The 21,417-nt window shown below is 45.4% G+C and overlaps 1 protein-coding gene across 1 annotated transcript in view; it reads left to right on the forward strand.

Annotated features, from left to right (window-relative positions):
- LOC310791891 (partitioning defective 3 homolog) overlaps positions 1-21,417 on the forward strand; it is a gene marked incomplete at its 3' end in the record, with an annotated part of 552,527 nt that overhangs the window by 370,185 nt on the left and 160,925 nt on the right. The window contains 3 exon segments of the mRNA XM_083653569.1: positions 747-791; positions 18,402-18,632; positions 21,106-21,379. Coding sequence (XP_083509695.1) covers positions 747-791; positions 18,402-18,632; positions 21,106-21,379 — 550 coding nt within the window.

A 21,417-nucleotide genomic window follows, 5' to 3' on the forward strand; every position in this document is an offset into this window, starting at 1 on the left:
GATAGGCTGATGACTAGAGCAGGGGTAATCTGCTGTGTTGTGATAGGCTGATGACTAGAGCAGGGGTAATCTGCTGTGTTATGATAGGCTGATGACTAGAGCAGGTGTAATCTGCTGTGTTATGATAGGCTGATGACTAGAGCAGGTGTAATCTGCTGTGTTATGATAGGCTGATGACTAGAGCAGGGGTAATCTGCTGTGTTGTGATAGGCTGATGACTAGAGCAGGGGTAATCTGCTGTGTTATGATAGGCTGATGACTAGAGCAGGGGTAATCTGCTGTGTAAATTCAAAGTTTTTAATGAGTTTTATCAGGTCTAGATTATGGAGAAGCGTGCATCTGTCCGTCCATCTGTCTTAGTTTATTCTTTATGCCTCTTGAGGTGGTGTTGTCATCCCGCCGTGCGGTATCGAAAATGGTATCGAGTATCGATATTTTCCTGGGTATCTTATCGAAGTAGAAATTCTAGTATCGTGACATCCCTAAATTGTCGCTCTGTGCTGTGTTGATATCGCAACATGTCTTGATTGCTATCCTCAAACCCTCTTCCCAACCCCCCCCCCCCCCCCCCTCGTCTTGCATGGCGTCTGATCCTAATTGAGATGAAGCTGTTGTGATGTCATAGCGCTGCCTGTTGTGATGTCATAGCGCTGCCTACCTGGAATGTGTTGCATGTGGAATGTCACTAACGTAACCCCAAATGTTTGTTACCCCCTCTCCCCTCTTCCTCCCCCTCCCTTTAACAGTAGCCGACGAGATTAACCTCACCCCTCGCCCCGGCACCAACTCAGGTAAGGACCTGGTAGAAGGTAGAATGGAAAACCTGCCTCCATCTCTCTCACCACCTCCACCCGCTCTCATAGTGCATACAGTCCATCAAACACCACCTCCACCCGCTCTCATAGTGCACACAGTCCATCAAACACCACCTCCACCTGCTCTCATAGTGCATACAGTCCATCAAACACCACCTCCACCTGCTCTCATAGTGCACACAGTCCATCAAACACCACCTCCACCCGCTCTCATAGTGCATACAGTCCATCAAACACCACCTCCACCTGCTCTCATAGTGCATACAGTCCATCAAACACCACCTCCACCTGCTCTCATAGTGCATACAGTCCATCAAACACCACCTCCATCTGCTCTCATAGTGCATACAGTCCATCAAACACCACCTCCACCTGCTCTCATAGTGCATACAGTCCATCAAACACCACCTCCACCCGCTCTCATAGTGCATACAGTCCATCAAACACCACCTCCACCCGCTCTCATGGTGCATACAGTCCATCAAACACCACCTCCACCTGCTCTCATAGTGCATACAGTCCATCAAACACCACCTCCATCTGCTCTCATAGTGCATACAGTCCATCAAACACCACCTCCACCCGCTCTCATAGTACATACAGTCCATCAAACACCACCTCCACCCGCTCTCATAGTGCATACAGTCCATCAAACACCACCTCCACCCGCTCTCATAGTACATACAGTCCATCAAACACCACCTCCACCTGCTCTCATAGTGCATACAGTCCATCAAACACCACCTCCACCTGCTCTCATAGTACATACAGTCCATCAAACACCACCTCCATCTGCTCTCATAGTGCATACAGTCCATCAAACACCACCTCCACCTGCTCTCATAGTGCATACAGTCCATCAAACACCACCTCCACCTGCTCTCCTAGTGCATACAGTCCATCAAACACTACCTCCACCTGCTCTCATAGTGCATACAGTCCATCAAAGTACACTTTTATGACATTATACCACGTGATATTTCATTATCTGATCACATGCAGCACATTATTGACCAAAAGCTTCTGTTCTCCCAATAAATGTCACATTTGCAAAGGAGATGGTGTACAGAAACCTCCTTCCACTAGGTTACTGTTCGCCTCGCGCATCTTTTTAAGTAGAGTAGTCCCAGTTATCTATTAAAATTACATGCATTAAAACCATTTACATACTCACCAATTTTGTATTTTCGGCTGTCTTGGTCAAAACCTACTCTTGCCTCTCTGGCTCCAAGTCCTAAATATCATCTGAGTTCTCAGTCTTTGCTGTCCAGCTTGACATGCTTTATACTCTTTGCATCTGAAGATACGAACAATAAGTTCAAGTACTAGTTTAACTACGATAATGCAGTAGTTGGGTGGTAGTTTAGATGTTTCAGTAGCACTATAAGTCATGTAGTTTAGTTAGTTAGTTTAGTTCTAGTTTCTACAGTACATATTCATAGAATGATGTTTTTTTTGTTTGCAATACAATATGGCACAATGCAACAGCTCATTGGCCACAGCTGTCATTTAATAACAGTCACCTGCTATTTGATTAAAATCACCTGTGGTTTTGCAATCAAGATGTCTGCAATCGAATATTATGAATTTCCAATTTAGTATTTTCCTGATTCCACCTCCCTGTCCTCTCCTTAAAGGGATAGTTCGGTTTGTTTGAAGTGGGGTCCTATCAGCTAGTTTGATACACTAACTGAAGTAGGTACAGTGGTCTGCAGTCTGGGCGCATTGTGGAACGAGACCCGGCACTCAGAGCAGCACCCAAACCAGCCTTTTCTCTGTAAGTACGGGGGGTCAACAACTAAAACGTAATTTAGCCACCTATAACACCTAAAACAACGCCCACCTAAACAAATCGATATCCGTGTACATGCACGCTCTATTTTGACAATTTTCAGCGCTTTACTTTTCCGCAAAACAGCAGTTTCATTCGGCACTGCTTTTTCTCCCAACCGTACAACTACCGTATTCCTCCGCCTGCACAGAGCCGCAGCACTGGATTACTCCGCAGTTATTTGGAGGTATTTTATTTCTCTCGGTTTGTTAGTGAAGACACAACAAATAGAATACACGAACGAAAATATGAGTGATTTTGATAGCGAGGATGATATGCCATTCACCTTGGTGACAAGAGGATACAATTATGAACCAGAGAGAATACAGAAGAGGAACTTTTGCAGAGAGTGAAGTGAACAGGCAGAGAGCTGCGCCTCCTGTCTAAATGCCTGGGTGCCCTGGCTGCAGACCTTTTTCACCATTCCCAGGATAAATTGTGGAAAACGTCCCAGACCAGAGAGGCCAGGTGACTTGTTGTCTCTAAAGTAAGTCAGTGTTTTATCTCTCTTCTAAGCCTTCCTGTTTTGTAAACCGCGGCTCTGTGCTCTGTGCTGGCTTTTAGCGGAGGAATACGGTAGTTGTATGGTTGGGAGAAAAAGCAGTGCCGAATGAAACTGCTGTTTTGCGGAAAAGTAAAGCGCTGAAAATTGTCAAAATAGAGCGTGCATGTACACGGATATCGATTTGTTTAGGTGGGTGTTGTTTTAGGTGTTTTAGTTGGCTAAATTACGTTTTAGTTGTTGACCCCCCGTACTTACAGAGAAAAGGCTGGTTTGGGTGCTGCTCTGAGTGCCGGGTCTCGTTCCACAATGCGCCCAGCCTGCAGACCACTGTACCTACTTCAGTTATGGCTCATTTCCACCGCAGGTAGTAGCGCGATCCCGCTCCGCTCGACTCGATAAATTGTCTCATCCCACCGGTTTAAACTGTCCCAGCCCGGGTTGTATTGGGGTCGAGTCGTGCTACTTTTCGTACCTGCTTCGTCGAAGTTCTATTCTGTGAACCCGGGTTCATACGGTGACGTGAAAACATTGTAGACGACTGATTGGCCAGGCAGAATCGTGTTTACTCTATCTACTGACTGTCAATGCGCTGCATACCAGTTTAGTGGGCTTACATTCTCTTCTGTTATTTTATTTCCATCAGTCTTTGTGTTGCTGACTTCGCCTCTGGTGAAATAAAGTCGTGGCGGTGGTTTCAATTGTTTTCAGAGTGAAAAAAGTCCGCTGCTCAGCAAGCTCCTGTAGTTAGTTGAGCTGCAGCGCTCCGCTAGGCCGCAGCGGGTGTTTGGTGAAGCCGCGGTCTTGCCTGGTGAGAGGCCGCGGGGTACAGGGCAGGCTTCAATCTGTTGCGCCTCTTCCGTCCGCGCGCAGCGCAGCGCATGCCTGAGTTTGACTAACTACAAAGTGATATCCATTCTCCTGGCGGATTGTCACATTCGCCCATGTACACTGTAGGTCATTTAGAGGCACCAGTATTTCATAAACAGTTTAAAAGTTCTGTGGATGGATTTAATTGTAACTTCGGCTATAAGCGAAGGACAGATATGCGGGGGCGGGGGTGGGTGGGGGCAGATGATCCGCGGTGGAAGCAAAACGTCCATCGAGCCGAAACGATTAGAGCCGAGTGGGGACGAGCTGTGCAGGGCTGTTAAATGTGGTGGAATTGAGCCATTAGTGTATCGAACTAGCTGATAGGACCCCACTTCAAACAAACCGAACTATCCCTTTAAAACACCTCCTCAGGCTGTCTCAGTGAGGACTGGCCCGCCCCTAGCCCCTAAATCAAACACACACCTACACTTTACTCAGTGTCAGGTCAGCTGGACCTCCGTGCAGTAAAGCACTATGCGTTTCACACTCAGATTGTGATAATTTCCTGCGATAATAGTTTGGATGTAGTTGAACTACTTTTTGAAAGTAGTTTTCATTTGACAAGCAATTCTTTTTTTATAGAGTAGCTAGTAGTTTGGTAAACTACAGTTGTATAGTAGTTTCCCCAACACTGGTGGAAGGCTAGGAGCTGCAGCGGTAAGGCACAATTTGAATCCATTTTCTCGCCAAGAACAATGAATGAACTGGAACTTGTTCAAGTGAGAAAATGTCAGCTGGTGTGTGTAGTATCTGATGTATTCTGCGTTTTGCTCACTCTTGGCGAGACAAATGAGTGTCAGTGTGCAGAGTGAAGACTCACAGTGCTGCGACAGTTTGAGGTCACTGCTGAACATGAGTGAGACGCGGCCGGGGGGAGAGGAGGGAACTACAGATTCCTTTGCGTCGGATGCGGCCGTAGCGCTAATTGTTTTGTGCGAGTGTGTGTCAAGAGTGTGTGTTTGTGAGCGTGTGTGCGTCGATGCTTAGGGAGAGGAGAGAAAGCACTCTGTCCTTGGCTAAGGCAGCAGTCTGACAGCGAGTCATCTGTCATTGTCAAGTCTCCTGTGTTTTCACTGTCACCTCCACTGAATAGAAGGCCCACTTCTGAAATCAACGACTTCGCCCACAGAATGGATCCCACTGAAAGAAGTGGAGAGAAAGAGAGAGAGATATTACAGAGATATGAGAGAGAGAGAGAGAGACAACAGACAGATATGAGAGAGAGAGATGACAGAGAGATATGAGAGAGAGAGAGATGACAGAGATATGAGAGAGAGAGAGATGACAGAGAGATATGAGAGAGAGAGAGATGATAGAGAGATATGAGAGAGAGAGAGAGAGAGATGACAGAGAGATATGAGAGAGAGAGAGAGATGACAGAGAGATATGAGAGAGAGAGATACGACAGATATGAGAGAGAGAGAGAGATGACAGAGAGATATGAGAGAGAGAGAGAGATGACAGAGAGATATGAGAGAGAGAGAGATACGACAGATATGAGAGAGAGAGAGAGATGACAGAGAGATATGAGAGAGAGAGAGAGATACGACAGATATGAGAGAGAGAGAGAGATGACAGAGAGATATGAGAGAGAGAGAGATGAGAGTTTGAGAGGAGAGCTGTCCCGGGGCAGTTTGTAGTCACTCTTCAAAGTTTAGCTGTGGACGCGAGGGCTGCATGATTTTGGAGAAAAAAAAATCGAATTGAGATTATTTTGACTGATATTGCAATTTGCGACATGATTTGCGATCAATAGTTGTATATCAATATTCTCATTGACATTGAAGAAGAGATGAAAGTGATTAGGGTGTGATTTTTGCGGGGGGATCTGTACCAAACAGAGATGCTCTCTGAAGTGTGTAGAATATGATGTGTGGGCCACAGCTCCACAGTGTTTCATTTAAAATGCTATTCATCACACATTTCACACACAAAAATGGCGCCTCCTGTGATTTGAAAATTGCACTCGGCCATATTGCGATTTCGATTAAATTTAGATTGATAGTGCAGCACCTCGAGGGCACTCAAAGGAGGAGGATAGAGTCTTGTGGAAAAGCACACAAACCAGACTGAATGTGCCATCGATGTACCTTTTTTATACGTGCATCAGCTGAATCACTACTAGATACTTTAGTGGAGATCTCTAAACAGCAGTGTGTGTGTGTGTGTGTGTGTGTGTGTGTCTGTGTGTGTGTGTGTGCGGGTGTGTGTGTGTGTGTGTGTGTGTGTGTGTGTGTGTGTGTGTGTGTGTGTGAGCAGCCGTGTGTGTGTTTGTGTGTGTGTGTGTGTGTGTGTGTGTGTGTGTGTGTGTGTGTGTGTGTGTGGTCAGCCGTGAGATAGAAAGGAAATGGTTTGAAACTTTTGGGCAGCAGGTGATGATATCATGACTCAGCAGGAGGAGATCATGATGTGAGAGATATTAAACAAAGCGATGAGTCAGCAGCATCTGAAAACCACTGCATGAAGCAACCCCTCTGCATCCATTTCATCTGCACAGTCTGAAAATATAACCTCCCTTAAAGGGGCAATGCATAAGATTTTCACTAGTAAGTAATTCTTTATTTCTATAGCACGTTTCACAGCACGAGGTCACAAAGTGCTTCACAGAGAAACAGAAATTACAATAAAACAGTGAGGTAAAAAACACATAAGAAGCAACGATAAACAAGATGCATACATGATAAAGACACAGGGAAAAATAAACAATAACTGGCTAACCGAAGGCTTGCCGGAACAGAAAGGTCTTTAGCTGTTTCTTAAAAATATCCACGGAGGCAGAGGCTCTTAGGTCCAGGGGGAGAGCGTTCCAAAGCTTGGGAGCGACAGTTTTAAAAGCACGGTCACCTTTTGTTTTGAGCCTGGTCCGGGGTACGACCAGGAGCCCCTGGTCGGAGGACCTCAGTGACCGGCTGGAGGAGGTCGGTGATATAAGAGGGAGCTTCCCCATGCAAGGCCCTAAAGGTAGTCACCAAAACCTTCAAATGAACCCTGAAAGCCACAGGGAGCCAGTGCAGTGAGAACAGGATGGGAGATCACTGCCCTATAACACACATTGACCATAATAATATGTCATATATGGTCCTATAACACACATTGACCATAATAATATGTCATATATGGTCCTATAACACACATTGACCATAATAATATGCCATATATGGTCCTATAACACACATTGACCATAATAATATGCCATATATGGTCCTATAACACACATTGACCATAATAATATGCCATATATGGTCCTATAACACACATTGACCATAATAATATGCCATATATGGTCCTATAACACACATTGACCATAATAATATGTCATATATGGTCCTATAACACACATTGACCATAATAATATGCCATATATGGTCCTATAACACACATTGACCATAATAATATGTCATATATGGTCCTATAACACACATTGACCATAATAATATGTATATATATTATATATATATATATATATATAATATATATATGCTGCGTACTGAGACTGAGACTAGAAAAAGGAGTCTGATTTTATTTCGGCCCTTGGTCTTGGAATGACCTGCAGACTCGTCTCAAATTGCTCTCTCTCATCTCGTCCAGTTTTAAACACAAATGGTCAGGGGTCTTTACGTCATCCTGCTCCTGCTGCGGTGTTTAACATTACTGTCAAGTTCTTTCATCTTTGCTCTCTTGAAATGTCTTTGAGGTATGTTAACTCATTGAGTGCCAATGACGAATTTAGTCGTCAATTCGGATAGTAACGTAGAGTGCCAATGACGACTAAAGTCGTCAATTGCGTTTTTTGACGGTGGGACGTGGATCAAAGCCAGATCCATCTCCTGTAAAATTTTGGGGCATGTTGAATGTGTAAAAGCTATTTTACCGACCCATTAGGTGGCGACAGTGCTCTCCAGATTAGAGAAAGTTGAGTAAAAAACAGAGAAGAAGTCGTTATGGAAACGGAAACAGCATTGGTATGCATCGATATGCATGAAGCATAACGTTAGCTGTGCCTGTGAACAGCAGTCAATCTGCTGCCACAATTGAGCCCCTCCGTCTCCGCTGCGATAGCCCCTCCATATGATTTAGTTGCCGACACCAGTGTCTTTCTGAAAAGTTACATTATTCTCAGCTGGGAGCCGGCGACACGCTGTGAAAAAGCGGGGTGCAGCGCACTTTTCAGTGCAGAGCAACCGCAGAGCAAACGCAGCAGAGCCACCAGAGACACTCCCACGGAGGAGGAGGAGGGGGGTGGGGCACGCAGGGCAGCATACAACCATTGACAGTAAACACAGACCCAGACAGCAGGCTCGATGGACAGATACAGGCAAACAAGCTAGAATATCTGATGCCCACCAGCAGTAAATCAAGACCAGCAAGAAGGTGTAGGGTCTGCGCACGCAGGGGCCAGCGCTGCTGGTTGCAGCTAAAAAATATTATTTGGCCAAACAAAATTCCTTTGTTTTCACTGTTTTATTGAAGGAAATTATTTTTGAGGTGTCATTACATCAGAAAATATTAGCTTCAGAGTCAGTGATGTGCTTGAAATGCTTCATTTCACAAAAGGCTCATTATCTCAGCTTCTAAATTGAAACGTGTGTTTTTGCTGAAATCCACCTATCTTCTCCGGCTGATAACTAAAGAACGGAAAATGATATCAATAAACTTTTTTTTGTTGATGATAGAAGAGAGTCTCCTCGTTCTTTGTGCATGTTCGGTGTTTACATAGTAATATCACACAATATTCTGCGGGCCTCGAGAAATCACTGAAAACGCTCTGAAACTCTGGCACTGGGAGCGTCCGTTCTCCAAAAGTGGCTGGCACTCAATGAGTTAACTGTGATTGTTGCTGTATGTCAGTTTTAAAAGGTGTTTACCGTACTCACTTTCCCCGTTGAGCGTCATGCCTTCTGCAACCTCAAGTAGGCGATGTTTGAAATGTTGCTGCCTTCTTGGCCAGGTCACAAGAGATCTCGTAGGCATGCAGATCCTGCTTGTGATGCAGTATGACAGATGGGAGGAAATCATTGCGTACATGTAGAGCAGAGCTGCTTCAGTTGACAGGAAGGGACCGGTGAATCGGAAGTTGGCGAGACCAAACTTCACGTGATGGATCATCTTTTTTATGCGTTTTTTGAATGTATATATACACACACACACACACACACACACACACATAGGTGAATAAGGATAATAATCACAATGATCATCTCACATAAACGGTTGAATAAAGGTCATAGATTACTTGATGCCCCTGAAGGTGAAGAGAATCTACCAGTGAGGTGCGATCGCTTCTGCTGTCAATCAATACAAATCAATGAAGTGTCATTATGTTGAAACAAGTGAAATGATCTGCCAGCAGGGCAGATCTTCAGACTGCAGATAACACATCCAATGACTTGTTGAGGTGGACGTTTTTTTTGCAGTGTGGAACCTCTGGGGACAAGGAGGCCTTCTCCCACTATGGAATCCAACACCTATTCAATTTCCCTAACGTTGCGAGGCTAATAGATTCCAGGCTGTTGTCTTTAGCGCCGCGGGTTTATTTTCACTCCCCGCGTTAGCGCCTAGCCTCTTTTTAAAAAAGCCACTCTGCCAACTGAAGTGTCAGTGATCCATGGTCCATTTAACACGGCCATAACACAGCCTTCCTGCTGGAACCCAGGCCGCCCACAGCTCTGAGCCAGCTAGCTTAGCGCTGCTCTCCTGCGGCGTGATTGGCCCAGAGCATTGTTGACACAGACCACCGCCACATGTGGGACAAGGACACTTGAATGGTGGAGGACAATAGCAGACTGTTACTGTAGCTACTGTTAGCCAGCAGTGTCCAGAAAGACATTCACTGCTACTGTAGCTACTGTTAGCCAGCAGTGTCCAGAAAGACATTCACTGTTACTGTAGCTACTGTTAGCCAGCAGTGTCCAGAAAGACATTCACTGCTACTTTAGCTACTGTTAGCCAGCAGTGTCCAGAAAGACATTCACTGCTACTGTAGCTACTGTTAGCCAGCAGTGTCCAGAAAGACATTCACTGTTACTGTAGCTACTGTTAGCCAGCAGTGTCCAGAAAGACATTCACTGCTACTGTAGCTACTGTTAGCCAGCAGTGTCCAGAAAGACATTCACTGTTACTGTAGCTACTGTTAACCAGCAGTGTCCAGAAAGACATTCACTGTTACTGTAGCTACTGTTAACCAGCAGTGTCCAGAAAGACATTCACACTTTTCCACCAGGTCGTATGTATGTGTGTGTGTATGTATGTGTGTATGGGTGTATGTGTGTATGGGTGTATGTGTGTATGTGTGTATTAGAGCAGGGCTACCCGGCCCGTCGGACTCGGAACCCGAACCCGGCCCGACTTACGGGCCGGGTTCGGACAGAAACATTGAAGTCGCGTTCGGGTTCGGGCCGGGCTCGGTCACGTAATCAGTCACTTGTTTTTGCCTTCAAATATATCTATCATCAGCTCCTGAGCTAATTTACTATGTTAATGAAAGCACCTGAAGGCATCGAATGAAACACGCCCAGACAATGTGCTGCTCTGCCCGGAGTCAGCTGCTTGTCGGCTCAGCGCTGGTGTCGCAGACACTGTGCAGTACTTCTTTCAGCGATGTGGGACTGTGTGGGCAGTGCACGGCACGCACGAATTAGGCTGTTTGGTGCTTTGCTTTGTACATTACGTATTATTCATTGACTGCTTTGAATTACGAGGACTGATTTTGGTTTGGGATTATATAGGGCTGTTTATAGGCTGGACAGACTCATTGAATTATGCGCTCGCTGCGCTCCGGGGGGGGGGGGGGGGGGAATCAGGGAGGGGGTTCGGGCCGGGCTCGGACAGATTATCAATTGACACCTGTCGGTGTCGGGCCGGGCTCGGCTAATAATGTGACGGGCTCGGTCGGGTTCGGCAAGGAAAATTCAGCACGAGCCCAGCTCTAGTGTGTATGTATGTATGTATGTGTGTATGTGTGTGTGTATGTATGTATGTGTGTATGTGTGAAAGTAGCTTGTGAGGTATAGAGAGTTAGTTTAGATTAGTTGTGGGAAAGGAGGTGTTACCTGAAGCTTATAGTTTAATACATAAGGCCTCTCCAGCTTATAAACATGTTCTGGTTGTTCAGACTGCCAGACAGGGATGTAGTGACAAAAGCCCCTCCCCCCATTCATGTATGATTTCCCCTTAAAAGACCCCATCTTATTATAACCTATGCATTTGATCCTACAGTATTAATGTGATATATTCTTTAAATGTAGATCAAAGATATAATTTCAACCTAAAAAGGTGTGTAAAGTTTATTCTATGGATAAAAAAGAGGGAACCTGTAAATTGTGTGATCCTAGTGTGAATTGTGACATCTGGCTCCTTCCGCAAAAATAAATAAAAATAATAATAACAATAATCGATCAAAATTCCACATGATCGATTCAATTCCTTAACGATCAATTATCGATTTTCGATAATTGATTAACATACCTACTGTCCATCCGATTGTACATAGGCTGCTACAATGTCGCTTAACTGTTATTAGAGCACAGAGCAAAAAGAGGCGCGACTCAGGAAAGGTCAATTGAGTTTGAACCCTCCACTATATGGCAGCGGCCAGGGTCATGGGTTCAATTCCCGTTCGGGTCGCCCGTTTTCAAAGATAAGAAGTAATGTTGTTTCTTTAAATTGTGTGGTGTCACTCACTTTGTAAAGGCTTGTGTCACTTTTGTAAAGAATAGATCTCCCATTTAGGAACAAACGACTTGTTTTGAATACTTTTAATATAGAGTGAAGTGCCTAAAGAGGACAGAGGCAGTGCAGGCAGATGATGTGAGTATCCCTTAACACAGACTGAGCCCACAGCCTGGTGTCAGCACTGACCTAAATAATATCATGGACAAACACATCCGCTATTTTTTGCACTCATGTTTTGCAGCGAAGTTGTTGTCTGTCGCCATCTTGGGGTCCTTGTGCAGCTCAGGTGAGATGGGGGTTTCTGCTATTGGTCTGTGATCGGCAAGCTGAGCGATCACTGGACAGGCCAACCTGTCAATCACCCCCTTTCCTATCGTCTATTTTACTCCAAACGGGCGAGTTATATAAAAAATCACTCCCCTACAGTTGTTATGAAAAGGTGAAATTAGCTATATAGACCAAACCGTGTTTTGGACCAGGCTTTAAAGATGCTTAATCACTGTTACAATGTGGGGCATTTAACATGGGGGTGAACGGGAACGACGGGACTTCTAAGCCCTGCCTCAAGTGGCCATTCGAGGAATTACAGCTTTCTGGGTTACTTCCACGTCTTCAGAGATTGCGTGTCAGCAGCAGTCTGACCTTTGACCTCTCTGTGCTAGCTGACTGCCATGTGTTTGTTGCCGTGAGGCTGCCACAGCTTACATTAGCTTGGTAGGATCATGTTTATCTGCAGTTTGAATAGCTCTGTCCAAACACACTGCACGCCGCTGATTAGGCTCCACTGACGAGTTGCCAGGTTTGAAATCTTCAATTCAGCTGTTTTTGTTTTGACTGTTGGGAGCTGATTATTTATTTTATTATTTAATAAGTGTGTTTTGCCTCAAAATTGGTTAAAGTCGAAGTGAACCGCAACGGAATGCACCAGCGAGCGTCGGGACACTGAAAACGAATTGAGAGGCATATACATGTCGATGATTTGATTTGACAATTCTGAGGACTGGCTTTGGCATTGGCCAATCCTGGCGTGTTCCACCCCCAAATCGAGTGGGATTCAGCCTGTTGTCATGATACGCGAGTGGGATCCGCAGAGTACCAGGGAGCCAGCTGCTTCGTGCGGAGCGAGCGGACAATCCGATCCATAGGTGCTGCCCGCCCGCCTGGAATCTCCGAGAGACGACCCCTGACAGCCAGGGAGGCTGTCAGGCTCGGAGGCGCGCACCATTATCGTTATAAATGTAAATAATATTCCTGGAATGCGTGTTTTAACGAGCCAGTTACATTTTTTTGCATTCTTAGACATTACCGTTTGATTTAGTTTGCATAATTGCTCAAGTTAGTAGTTAGTTTATGGGCTAGAAACTCTGCCAGATGACAGGCACTAGGCGCCATTTTCCCCTTCATTTGGAAGAGAAAATTATCCTGAAATGAAGATTTGATTGACAGCTGCATTTCGTGAAACGATTGGTTGAAATAGCGTAGAAATTTGATAGTACTAGGTGACGTCAGCAAACTACATTACTGTTATCAATGAAGTCTTGAAAAACAAACTTTTGATGTGAAAAAGTGTGAAAAACTAAAGAAATTAGATTGTTTTGCATACATTATTAAATAGGTGCACTGCATACCCAGGTATTTGAACTAAAAGAAAACAAAAGTAATTTTTGGGTTCAGCTCGACTTTAAGAAATATAGAATCTCAGTTGCCAGCTCAGCTTATGTGAAACTCCTTTGTTTAAAAATTACTTGCAAATTATGTTAGTTTTCAGTTCCTGTGTTTTATAAGTATTTTGTTCATATTTTTGTCCCCAAAATTGAAGTACAATTTCAGTTAGCAGGAAGTCTGTCCAAAATCTCCCTTCATCCTATAATAAGAATGTGAAGTCAGTGAGTGAGTCAGCAGAAATTGTTCGGCCACAGCTATGCCATTTTAGCTGTGATCACCCTGAATCTTTCAGGATCCCCCCCCCTCCCCCGATTTTTTTATCCAGAATGCAACTCGGGCGAGTTATCAGATATCTGCACTGATTGCAAAGGCTGGACGAGCTTTTTCATGTGGTGACTTTGTGAAACAGTGTCTGAATGTGGCTGCGGATACTGTGTTCACTCCTGAGATTGCATCCCTGCAAATTGTCATGGCAAATTGTTTACAAAAGATGGACAATAAAGCTGATTTTCAAAGTACCTTGAGGATTTTTCAAGTTGTGAATTAAGTCAAATTTCTCTCTTGATTACAAAGGTGGAAAATACAAGTGTTTTTAACTGGGTGTTTACTGATTAAATGTTTAAGCTCCCCACAAATACAGATGTTTTTTAAAATATATATAACCAATTGCAAATTATTACAATTACCAAACTGATAAAAAGTAGATTATTATATTGAAATGTTATTTTAGATTTAGAATGTTAATTTTCTATAAAACACAATACATTTTAATGTAATTCCACAACGTTTATTTCTCCACCCAGATTGAGTTTTGGCCCTTCATGGGAAAGAATTTGGGCACCCCTGGTTAAGACCTTTGTTAACGTCCATTTTACCTGTAGATATTGACGTGCAAGGACATTGTTTGAACTTCCGCGGTGTTTGAGATGGAACAGGCCACTTTGAGCAGAGCAGAGGGGAGGTCCGTCTCTCACACCATGCTATCATCACTTGCCAGTAGGGGGAGAACCCCTCTATAAAAATAGGCCGGCCCAGTGCAGTGCTGGGCCGGTGAAATTGGATTACCATATATATTTCTTTGTTAAGAAGCTGGGCGGGGCCCGGTGCACGCGCTGCAATATACAGCAGGGGCCCGGCCGACGCTCGGGCCACACACGAGCCGGGCGACCGGGCCCCAAGCACGCCGGGCCCCGATGCAGTCGCGTTTCCTGCATATATGGTAGTTACGCTGCTGCGTGACGCCATTTATCAGATCTCTAACATGCCGTGGATTTATTTTGTATTTATTTTTCAACGCTCTGACGGTGCTGGAGTGTGACTAGCGAAAGGCCTTAATAAAGCGGGTGTGCCATCAGTGAGACGTTAAGGGGAGGCGACAGGCTGATGAGAATGAATGAGATGCAGCCAAACACCACGAGCTTGTTCACTCTGCATGCATTCAATTTGACACTTCTCTTCTCTCTCTCTCGCTCGCTCTTTGTTGTATATTACTTTTCTCCTCGTCTCAATATATTTGCTCTTGAGTCCAGACTTGAGAATTCAGTGAAGTGATCTCACACAGCGCTTCCCCCTCACTCTCATCCCTCCGCTGTGTGCAGGCATCAGTACAGCGCATGCGCCTTGATGGCAAACGAGGAAGTAACTTGAGTTACTCTTGGTTAGTTTGGTTAATCTTTGTTAGTTCTGGGTGTGTGGATTTATTTTGAAAATGACCGTTTCCCATAACTCTGGATTATTATTCCAACACGTGGTGAGTACACGAGTCTGAACATGTGAGTGTTTCTGGTGCTGTTGGAAGGTGTATTTTGGGGCGACTGAACGGGAGTAGGCAGCTGTACAATTCACTACCATTGTAGCGCTAAGCTAAGTAGCAGCTAAGGGCTGTACCGCTCTTTGTAGGGAACGCACAGTGACGATAAAGGCATCCACATTCTCCATTTACTGTCAGCAATGTGGCAAATAGGCGAATCCAGAGCCGTGTGTATAGAAGAGTCGCGACATCTCCATTCACTCCAATGGAGCAGTTTTTTTACTCTCAAGAGTTCCAGGAAGTAAGGTCCTGGATTAAGCAGCACTATCGAGTTGCAGCAAAATGGACAGTTTGTGTTGTACTTTGAAAGTTTTTTTTTTTTATCAAATTGTACATTATCAGCTTAATAGCATTTGAAAGTAGCGCGAGACCCATTCCTGGCTGTTCATTGGCTAATGAGTCACGCATTTTGGTCCGCCGCTGTCACCACTCTCTCTCTAGAGGACACTAGGTGATGTTGGCTTATCCCTTTAACACTGCAGTCTGCAGCAGAAGACCAGAACAGAGTGCACTGATGTGTAGCCACGACCAACTACTCACAACCTCCTCATGAAACTCACAGACACACTGAGACGAGTCTGAGGTCAGACTTGGCTGACTTCACTTATTGGTCATTTCTGTTGGCAGGCTGTGTCACATCGCTGAGGACACCTTGGTGCTCAAATGATTTCCTCTCTCGTCCTCTCAAATCATCCTCTATGGTCATCGTGTGACATCACTCCCGTGACGACGTGCTGTGGCTCGTGATGCAGTGCGTCACCCCCGTCGCCCCCTGGTGGCTCGTGATGCAGTGCGTCACCCCCGTCGCCCCCTGGTGGCTCGTGATGCAGTGCGTCACCCCCGTCGCCCCCTGGTGGCTCGTGATGCAGTGCGTCACCCCCGTCGCCCCCTGGTGGCTCGTGATGCAGTGCGTCACCCCCGTCGCCCCCTGGTGGCTCGTGATGCAGTGCGTCACCCCCGTCGCCCCCTGGTGGCTCGTGATGCAGTGCGTCACCCCCATCGCCCCCTGTGCCAAACTTCAGATCATAAGGAAGGTCAATGTAGATATTGATTCTGCACAGACGTGCTTATTTAGGCGGACATTTAAGTAAACAGAGTGGAAACAAAATGAGCTTGTGAGTCCAGTGTGCTTCTGTTTAGCGTAATGACAGATTGAGACGCTTAATTCAAGACTTCCATTTAAAAGATATAAACAAAGAGCCTCTAACGTAAGAAAACGTACTGACTGCTTCCCCAAGTGCAAAGAAGAGACGTGGACCTCTTCCACATCCCTGTTCCCCCAGGTTCCTCAGTGAAAGATCTATTGATTTATTGGGGCAACCTAGGGGGGTTTAAGCAGCAGATGTAGCCAATGAAGAAGTCACACTTTTTACTGCATCGTTGCAGAATTACTGCTGCATTTGGATCTGTCCCGAAGGCGAGTTGCCTGGGGAACGGTTCCTTCTCTTGGAAGGTGCTAGTTGCTGAAGTTGCTACATGTAGTTCCTGAAGTTGCTTGTGGCCTGGTAACCAGCTCGTCGAGATGAATGCAGGATAAATGGAGGACATACTGCATGAAGGTGGACTTCTGCATTGGCTGTGTACAGTACTAATACAGGATAGATGTACAGTAGGAATACATGAAGGTGAGACACCCCAGGGGCCAGTTGCACCAACTGGTCTTACACTGGTCTTAAGCTAAGTTGGTCGTAACTTGACGGTCGTAACTTTACGACCTGACAGCTACGCCGGTTGCACCAAGACGGCTTAAGCCTTCTTTTCACTACGACCAGGCGTAACTCTTACGCCTGGTCAGGAGGAGGAGTAGTGCCTGCCTGTAACAGAGATCTCCGTGTCTTATCAGCGGAGACCTTTTTGAGTCCTTACCGTCATCGTCACCGTCGTAATGTCGCCATCGAAGCATGATGTTAGATTATAACGAACTAGTTGTGTGGCTTATCCTTCCCAAATGTTGCCGTTAGTTTTTTAGCATTTAATACATAGAATTGGGAACGTTGCATTCAATTTCATTCAGACTGCTTGGCACTAACCGCCGCCGCCATTTTTCCCCCGGAGCGAGGGAGGGTGGGGGGAGGGAGGGTGTAGTGATGCACATACAGTAGTGGCTGATAGAGCGTAGTGGCACAGTGACGCTCCAAGCAGGTCGCGAGGCACATTTTTGCAACATCATCCAATCAGGGTGCATTCCCTGGCAATTCACATGGACGCGCATTGCTACGACCAGCATAGTTAAGACCAGACATAAGCCGTGTTGGTGCAACAGGCAGAAATCCACTCTAAAGACTGGTCTTAAACTAAGACCGACGTAGGAGTTACGACCAGGCATAGTTAAGACCACTTGGTGCAACCGGCCCCAGGTGAATAGGGTAACATTATAGATAGCATGAAACTTCCCCTGTTAATTACTTGCATTAAGGGAACATTTTGGGGAGATCGGCCTATTTCGCGAGAAGACGAGAAGACAGAGATGCCTTTCTCTTCTCGGTGCGTGCAGTAGAAAGTAGCGCCTCGCCGCTCCTGCTAGTTAGCTTAGCACAATGACTGGTAGTCTGTCATAGGCTGTGTTGCATAGTTCATTTCTCTACTGTTGACAAAATGTGATGTTGTAAGTCGCTTTGGATAAAAGTATCTGCTAAATGACGTAATGTAAATGTAGTTTAGTCTGTGGAACGGGCTAGCCATTCCAACAGCTCAACAGAAGGCTCTCTTACTATCGGCTCTTACGATGCGCACTCGATTCCTAATGAGACATTGTCTACTTAAATACGTGCTAATTGGCATAAATTTCCAGAAGAGAAATCTGAACATTGGATGAAGCCAGGTTCAATGTTCTTGTTTCGTTGTGTTGACATATTAGAGCCAAAGGTTTTCCATAAGGAATTTTGGATATCTACTTGTATCACTCCACTGTCCAAAATACTGTCCAAGGGCATAAACAAAACCATTTCCGCCATATTTCTAGGAATAAAATGTTATATAATTCAGGCTATGAATGATATATGAACAACCCCCTCTGTGACAACCTTCGGAATAGTTATGAATCAATGTGGAAAGGGAGATTTCTGCCTCAGAGTATGAGAAAGAGAAAACTTTTTCTTTTATAACACTATTCACTTGTATTGTTTTGCCTTAAAGGAGGCTTCAACAGTGCCGCCACCACCATCGGCTGAGTAAGGTTTAGTCAATGTTGTTGTTATTTGACTACATACCTGGATGTCCTCCTCCTGTCCCCAGGTTCATCCAGCAGGGACGTGGGGCCATCTCTGGGCTTAAAGAAGTCCAGCTCTCTGGAGAGCCTCCAGACGGCCGTCGCCGAGGTCATGCTGAACGGGGACCTCCCCTTCCACAGGCCCCGCCCCCGCATCATCAGGGGGCGGGGCTGCAACGAAAGCTTCCGGGCGGCCATCGACAAGTCCTACGACCGCCCGCACGCCACGGAGGACCACGACGACGGCATGGACACATGTAAGACTAAGCGAACATGCTCCCACCACACACATCCCAGCGCTTAGCAAGACTGTCCCGTTAAAGGGCCACTTTGACCATTTTCAACCAGCTTTGTTTTGACATTTTCATATTTTCACCGGTTATGCGTCTAAAAGTAAAACGTGAGAAAAATGCCTTTAAATATTCCACAACATTCCATTTTCTACAGTGGCATTCCACCAAAACCATAACAATAAATACTTTCCCTTTTGTTTTCTGAAAATAGTTATTCACCATGATGAACTACGGAGATGAAAGAAACCAAAATCACTCAAAATCACTCAAAATCTCTGAAAAAGTCATTTTTGACCTGCTTTGGCTCATTGCCAACAATGTGTAGCAGCGACATGTGAAGGGTCCTGCCAGACCACCACACATCTATGCAAATCAACAGTGTTTAACTTCCCTCCATCTTGCCCCGACCGAGAGCTGCACGTCCATTCACACAACTTCCTGCTCCAGATGAGGTCATAACGATGTCATTTGGAGCAAGAAGTTCTGCAAATGAAGGTAGAGAGAGCAATAATGATAATGACAGTGATAGTGACAGTGATAGTGACACCATGGCCAAACTGTTCCAAATGACATCGCTATGACATCATCTGGAGCAGGAAGTTCTATGAATGAGCGGGGAGCTCTCGGTACAGCCAAGATGGAGGGGAAGCTAAACATTGTTCATTTGCATATGCTTTAGTGATACAACGCTGGTTGAAAATCGAGAATAAGAGATCACAGGTTTGATCCCCACAGTGGCCAGTGGTACCCATCAACAGCAAGATGCGTCCATTCCCCCTGCAGTAATCGATGATAGTACTGCTAAATGTGACAAATTTGAAATGATACAGCGATGAGTTGGGTGTCATTGCATTTGTGAATAACTGAAACAACACAGATGTCGATGTTACACTAACACTGCCATGATAATGCATTATGAGAATAATCATTGGAACTGATGGTTGTGTGATCACTAATATCCCAACGTGGCATCATGGTTGTGCATGGGAGTAACCGCTCTCTGACTAACGCAGTAGATTTTCTCAGCGCTTGTGGCAATGTGGTAAACTGCTGACTCAGGACGTAGGCGTTAACAGCGTTTAGATGTTGTCAGATGTACCACACCTCCTGAGACAGGAGGGGCCGTGGGTATGGATAAAGTCCTGCGACAGACCGCTGCCCCCTAGCTGTCGGGAAGTGCACTCCTGCATCAAGCCGCCTTATACAACCGCTTTTTCTCAGCGCTGAGGATCACTGCAGTTAAGATATTCACGGGACAAAGACAAGCTGTCGGTGCCAGAGGTTAAGGAGAGAGCGACGTGTATGAAAACACCGATCCCTATCCCTTTCTCTTCTCTCTTCAATTAAGTTAATATAGTGTGTTAAAATAGTACATTCACATGCATATCACAACACATACATAACACATGAAAGCATTCAAATATTTGAGGAGTTTGATTCCAAATCCCATTCATTTTAGAATCAAACTTATCTGCAGTTTATCATTCTAAAATTTCCAGGACTGTGGTAAAATTACTATTCTAACATAATAAAGACCAATAAACTAGAAGTTAAAAAGTACAAAAAATATTTATTTACAAAAAGCAAAGTCTCTGGTCCAGCCCCCTCTCCCCTCTCTTGCCTTCTGGGACTCGCCTAGAATCCTCTCATTCAGACCTCTATCAAGCCTCTCACCAGGAAGTCCTGGCTTAGAGCAGCTTACTGCAAATAGCGCCCCCTAAGTCCTGAGGGAGGTATTACAACAACTTCTAAATTCTCTCCACGGGACCTAGTTTCTGAAGGCGTTTGCACGACCAAGAAATTTGTGTCTGAATTTGTGTGAATAATTTGTCAAAGTACAGTAGGTGTCAGCTTTTCATCTCTCTTTGGAACTCGTGGAGATACTTGACGTAGAGCCATAAAACAGTCATTAATGTTGTGCTATGAATCATGATGTAAGAGTTTGTGTCTAATCCTCTCTAATGGTGGCTTTCTCATTCAGCTCTTCAATCACTTGCAGTATGCTATTAAACTGTATTGCAGGGGTTAGGACGTCCAATCAATTCCACCTACAGTATAAGAACACTTTCATCTTTCATTTATTACACTCATAGACTTTCATGTGTGGTGTAGTTCAACTTTTGAATGCCTGTGCAATGGACGAAAACGGACTTGGTAATGATGTGCTCCCTATTCTGCTTACTCTGTGTGTGTGTGTGTGTGTGTCTGTCTGTCTGTCTGTCTGTCTGTCTGTCTGTCTGTCTGTCTGTCTGTCTGTCTGTCTGTCTGTCTGTCCGTCTGTCTGTCTGTGTGTCTGTCTGTATGTCTGTCTGTCTGTCTGTCTGTCTGTCTGTCTGTCTGTCTGTCTGTCTGTCTGTCTGTCTGTCCGTCTGTCTGTCTGTGTGTCTGTCTGTGTGTCTGTGGCTCTCTTTCTCTCTCTCTCTCTGTCTCTCTGCAGTGGAGGAGGACACAGAGGAGAGTTCGCGGTCGGGGAGAGACTCTGTGTCCACGGTGGCCGACCTGACCCCGCTGCCCCCCGGGGGCGCCGACAAGCCCCTGGTCAACGGCACCAGCCGCCCCAAAGAGGAGAAGAAGAAAGAGAAAGACAAGGACAAGGCGGGGAAGGAGAAGAAGAAGCAGCAGCAGCCAGCTGTGCAGGACTCAGGAGGGAAGGACAAGGACAAGAGCAAGGCCAAGAAGGGCATGCTGAAGGGCCTGGGAGACATGTTCAGGTAAGAGGGCCACACTTTGGAAACGCCTTTTAAAATGT

Source organism: Poromitra crassiceps, assembly GCF_964638095.1.
Source record: "Poromitra crassiceps genome assembly, chromosome: 17".
NCBI lineage: Eukaryota > Metazoa > Chordata > Actinopteri > Beryciformes > Melamphaidae > Poromitra > Poromitra crassiceps.